The sequence below is a fragment of the Engraulis encrasicolus genome, chromosome 8 (genome assembly GCF_034702125.1).
Source record: "Engraulis encrasicolus isolate BLACKSEA-1 chromosome 8, IST_EnEncr_1.0, whole genome shotgun sequence".
NCBI classification, from domain to species: domain Eukaryota; kingdom Metazoa; phylum Chordata; class Actinopteri; order Clupeiformes; family Engraulidae; genus Engraulis; species Engraulis encrasicolus.
In genome coordinates, this window is record NC_085864.1 from 41,841,094 (window position 1) to 41,847,093 (window position 6,000).

The following is a 6,000-nucleotide window of genomic DNA, read 5'->3' on the forward strand; positions in this document are numbered from 1 at the left end:
CTACGTACACATATACACGTACACTACGTACTATGTACTACGTATACTACATATAACATGAGTCTCCACCCCTTAACATACCTATAACATGAGCGCATCTGTGTGTGTTTTGTGAGTGTATGCTTTGTGTACTTTGGGCATTGTGTTCTTTGTGTGTGTATGTGTGTGGTAAGTGGAGGCTAATTGGCCTTTAGAGGAGCTGACATGGGGCCGTTCTGGAGGCCATTTGGCTCCAAGTTCCATCAGTTTGCACAGCCTCCAGCACTTCCACGGTATTGCCCAGCAGTCAGTCAGGAGGTTATGTGAGGTGAGAGGGAATAGCCCATGGTGCGTATACCCAGAGAGACTGGATATTATACTCACTTACTGAATATTATACAATCTCTGGTATACCCACGTGTGTAGTACATGCAACATTAGTGTAGCATGCAACATGTGTGCACACAAGCAATGTGTGTGTGTGTGTGTGTACTTTGTGTGTGTGTACTTTATGTGTGTGTGTGTGTGTTTGTACTTTGTGTGTGTGCACGTGTGCACCGAGTGTGTGGCAGGCTAACTGGCTAATGGGGAGCCATCATGAGGCCGCACTGGAAGCCATTTTGGCTCCAAGCTCCATCCGCTTGCACAGAGGACAGCAGCCTAGCAGCCAGTTACGCAGGGTTATGCAAGGGAATATGCGCATTTCTTGTAAAATGAGTGTAGGAACATGTATGTCAGTGTACAGCAAAGGGAGGCTAATTGGACTTTACAGGAATTGTCATGGGGCCGACCTTGAGGCCATTTTGGCTCCAAACTCCATCCGTTTCCCCACTCACAGTATATCAGTCAATGGTTTGCACAGAGGACAACTGCTGCCACTGTCCACTGACTTCCAGCAGTTAGCCAGGCCGTTATGCAAGGAGTAATATTCAACGAGGCGTTGAGTAAATGGTTTTAAGTCAACGAAGAGGAGTACAGCTTCATTTGTGCCAAGTTGATGTTCCGCCAAGTTGGTTTAACGCAAGACCCTTGTTACTCTGCTTATGCCACGGTAAACCACTAGATGATTTAGAAAGAAAGGGTTAATTTTTGCTACGATGACAGATTTGGTACAATGTAATGTTTGTAACGTTACATAGAGCTCTACACAGTCCACAGCCAAAGCTGTTAATATGTAAAATCGGATACATTCTATCGGGTATTGGATCAGTGGTTTAAAATGGTTTAAAAGGTTTGAAATGTTTTTGACAGAACTACTTCCGAGACGTGCATTTCAAGCAATTTTATTGAGTGCCAAGCAACCAATCAGAGAACAGCATTACATTCCAGAGACTCATAAATAAGAACAGTAAGTGGGAGTATGACATACAGTACATGTGTATGAGCAGATGTAAATGTGTCTATGTCTGAATGCAAGTGAAATGTGTTCGTGTGCATATGTATTTGTTGGTTATAGGAGCGATAACTAGCCTGGGAAATCCCATGATGCTTTGAACAATCGTTCCGATTCGAAAGACAGCATGGATGTAGCCAGGCCGCGCCCTCCTAGTGGCGCAACACCTTAAGCGTTGTTTCTAGTCAGGCCAGGAGCAATACAAATACAGTATGGTTTTTGAGCTCTGGAAAAAATGGGAACTCCTCCTACTTTGTCAGGAGGCAAAGAACCAGTAGCAAAGAACCAGTCGCAAATCACCATGACATTTGGGAAATGTTCATTGTTATGCTTTTGGTCAGACCAAGTCTCGAAGAGATTTGAAAGTCAGTGATAATCAGGCTAGCATGGATGCTCCTCCAAAAGCGCTAGCCTGAGGTAGGTAGCCAGTCCGAGAGCGGAAAGGGGTGGAACGATGATGACGTGTATTACTCCACAAATAGAAGCTTGCAGTTTGTTTTAATACTATTGACATGATTGGCTACGGTCTATGTATACACCAAATGATTCATTCCTAACCGCCTTTGGCAATCGGAAACCAACCATCCCCTACGAGAAACTCAGAAGGCGGTCTCCAGACCGTATCTCACTTGTGACATGGTGTGAACCAGGCAAAGCAATCACGACAGCAATGACTTATTAGGTACAGTGGCAGGTATGGAGACTACAGGCAGGCCAGCCAAGAGGCAGCAAGCGATGTGTGTGTGTGTGTGTGCGTGCGCGCGCATGTGTGTGTGTGTGTGTGTGTGTGTGTGTGTGTGTGTGTGTGTGTGTGTGTGTGTGTGTGTGTGTGTGTGTGTGTGTGTGTAAGTAAGTAATGTAGTATATGTGTCTGTCTTTCTGTGTTTGTCTGGCCTGGCCAGTGGGCTTGAGTTAGGGGCCATAACCACTGCCTTACCGTCTGTACTCAGCGTGATACAAAGTGCTCGTGTGAGTAAGGTTTGTTCTAGGTAAATAAAGGCGTTCTACTCCACACTGTCGGGTAGAACTTCAGACATTTTAAACACTCGACACAAGATATCTGCCTCCTTGCGTGTCCTCCATCTCCTTGGTCTTGGTCGTGTCCTTTTTCTCCCCTCTGCCTCCCTCCTTCCCTCCCTCCCTCTGCTTTACTGTAAAGTGGAAAGAATCCGCAGGAACAATTCACTCCCCTCACGAAAGCAGTGGAGCGCTCTCCGCTATACTGGTTGATGCAACTGTAAGGTGAGACTGACACAACCGGGCATCATACAAAACTCTTTCTTTCTCTTTCTCTTTCTCTCTCTCTTTCTCTCTCTCTCTCCATGTGCAGTCGTTACCAGGAGTAAAAACCGGAGGCCATTCTTTCAACCATTCTAACACACACGAAAACATGCGCACGTACACGCACGTGCAAACGCACGCACGCACGCACGCACACACGAGCGCACACGTGCACGCAGAGTGAATCCGAGTGACCAGTCAGAGGGCAGAAATTAGCCATCTGATTGGCTGGCAGCAGTGGGTGGCAGCTTACCTCGGTGCTTGTGATAGGACAGCTCCTGGTTGGTCACACGCAGCCACCGCTTCTTGAAGTTCTTCTTTCCGATGCGCTTCCTTCCCTGTGCCCGCTTGTGTACTTCCCTAAACGCACACAACACACAACGACACAAATAATTATATGCACTAGTAGGCCTATATACAACTGAACACAACACACTGGTTAAAACATCCAAATCATTTATTTAAAAAAATATTGTGCTGGAATTTGCTGGTTTTACCCAATGATCAACAAATCCAAATGGAAGAGCAAACTTAACAGTAGTTGTCAAGAGCAAACTTTTAACTAGTAGCCAGTTGGCTACTTCTATGCATTTGTGTTATTACACCAATGCTTTAAACTGGTTGAGGGAACAGGGAAAAAAGCAGAAACTTTTGCCATATCTGGTTGAAACAGGAACGAATCCAGGGGTGTAACATATTTTAATGTTCCGGAACAGAACCGCTCATTTAAAAATAATGGTAACTGATTAATTCCTTCTGTAACAACGTAGTTTGTGAAAATGATATAATTTACTTGCATACTCCTAAAGCAAAACACCCAACCAGTTGTGAAAGCTACTCACCCCTCTTTCAGGACCAGACAGTCCTCAAGCGCGCTGGACTCCTTACTCACATTGGAGGATATGTCATCTAAAAACTACAGAGAGAGAGAGAGAGAGAGAGAGAGAGAGAGAGAGGGAGAGAGAGAGAGAGAGAGAGAGAGAGAGAGAGAGAGAGAGAGAGAGAGGGAGAGAGAGAGAGAGAGAGAGATAGGATTGATTGGTTACACCAGGCTGTCATGGAGTAAGATCCAATAAAGATATAAGGATCATTTTACAGAAAAAACCCAAAAGGCATCTAAACGTTGGTATTTACCTGCTTGACCTTCTCTATACATTTGTCTTCTTGGAATGATTTGAAGAAGTCGTACATGTAGTTCTCCTTGAAGCTTGCCTGCGGAGACAGACAAAAAAAAAGAAACACAGTCGAGAAGTGGAATCATGCACATCACAGAGCAGTTTTCTGAGTATTTGTGAGCATTCACCCAATTCTGCCCTCAATGCAGTGTCTGCTGCAGGTCTCCTAGAATGGACCAGTGGTGTCAAAGTCATTTCAGCACATTTTCTTGTGTCCCCTCACCAGCTTGTTTTTGGACAGGCTGCCCCAGCTGCCGAGGGTCTGGATGGTTTTGGAGATGAGGGTCAACGTCCGCGAGATGTCAGGATCCTGAGCAGACAAGACAGATCCACAGGGTTCATCACAAACATGCACACGCTAAGTCCAATGGTGTCCCTGACCGTGCACAAGCCTTCAGTAATACTGTAGGTGCATGTGGGGCAAGTGGAGCTTATGGATATCCAAGGGTGACTAATAAAGGAATCAAAAGACTCTTTTCATTCTTAGTCTAGATTCAAGGCGAGAAATTATGAGCATATTATTTTGTTTGGCCAAATCTAATTTACGTACTGTATTCACTCACTTACCACTGTGAGTATGGCAAGCATGTACAGTATGTGTGAGTGCACGTTCATTTACAGTGAGGAGAATAAGTATTTGATCCCTTGCTGATTTTGTTGGTTTGCCCACTAATAAAGATATGATCATTCTATAATGTTAATGATAAAATGTATTATAATATAGAGAGACAGAATATCAAAAGGAAAATCCAGAAAATAACTTTGAAGAATATATTTTAATTGATTTGTATTCCATTGAGGGAAATAAGTATTTGACCCCTCTAGTCAAAAAAGACAAAATACTTGGTGGCAAAGCCCTTGTTTTCACATACAGAGGTCAGATGTTTCTTTCAGCTAATGACAATGTTTGTGGGTATATTAGAAAGGATTTTTGTCCACTTTTCTTTGCAGATCATCTTTAAATCACTTAAGTTGTATGACTGTAGCTTGCCAAATGGGAACTTCTGTTCCCTTCACAGGATTATTATAGGGTTAATGTTTGGAAACTGTCTAGGCCACTTCATGACCTTAATGTGCTTCTGCTTGAGCTACTCCTTCGTTGCTTGGGCTGTATGTTATGGATTATTATCATTTTGGGAGGCTAATCCATGACCCACCTTCAGTCTAGTGGTGGTGGGAAAGAGGTTGGCATGCAGCATTGTACGTTTACATGTCTCCCTCCATCCATTTGTTGACGATGTGAAGTTGTCCTGTGTCTTGGCCAGACAAACAACCTCAAAACATAATGTTACCACTTTCATTTATGATGTTGGAGAAGGTGTTGTTCTTGGGATCATAGGGAGCATTTTTCTTCCTCCAAACACATAGAGTTGTGTTAATGCCAAACAGTTTGATTTTGGTGTTATCTGATTCCAGCACCTCCCAATCATATCCTAATCCAGTTTGACGTTCATTGGCAAACCTCAGGTGAGCCTGAACAGGTTCCTTCTGAAGCCGGGGTACCATACATGCACTGCAGGATTTTAATCCGCTGTGGTATCAAGTGTTTCCAATAGTTTTCTTAGTGATTGAGGTCCCAGCTGCCTTGAGATCATTTCCTAGCTCCTCCCATACAGTTTTAAGGTGCTTTATCTCCTTTTTTCCTGGTTATTAAATTCCCACAAGGTCAAATCTTTTATGGAACCAGAGACAGGCCTAAGATTGATGATTGATGATCATTTTGTATGTCCTAAAATTGGGAAGAAATGCACCAACAGTTTGCTCTTTAATATCCAGGAACCCATGTCAGCCTTATTGAGTTCTAAAATCTTGTCCCTGACATCCTTTGACAGCTTTTTGGTCTGTCCCATGTTGGCGAGTTTAGTTTGATTGATTGACTGATTCTATGGACTGATTCTGCCGATTCAATGTGTCTTTTGTGCAGGTTACTATTAACAGGTGTGTTCAATTCAGATAACAAGTTGATTGGAAGTGCCATTTGATCTGCGGGATCAGAACTCTTAATGGTTGGCAGGGGATCAAATACTTATTTCCCTCAATTAAATATAAATCAATTATTATATATTCTTTAGAGTTAATTTCTGGATTTTCTTTTTGATATTCTGTCTCTCCATATTAGAATACATATTATCATTAACATTAAAGACTGATCATGTCTTTATTAGTGGGCAA

The 6,000-nt window shown here is 43.1% G+C and overlaps 1 protein-coding gene across 1 annotated transcript in view; it reads right to left on the reverse strand.

Moving 5' to 3' along the window:
* Positions 1-6,000, reverse strand: part of rasa2 (RAS p21 protein activator 2) — a 93,508-nt gene that overhangs the window by 21,605 nt on the left and 65,903 nt on the right. The window contains exons 16-19 of the mRNA XM_063205735.1: positions 4,052-4,138; positions 3,788-3,865; positions 3,496-3,569; positions 2,907-3,013 (exon numbers count right to left, since the gene is read on the reverse strand). Coding sequence (XP_063061805.1) covers positions 2,907-3,013; positions 3,496-3,569; positions 3,788-3,865; positions 4,052-4,138 — 346 coding nt within the window. The remainder of the gene's footprint in view (positions 1-2,906; positions 3,014-3,495; positions 3,570-3,787; positions 3,866-4,051; positions 4,139-6,000) is intronic.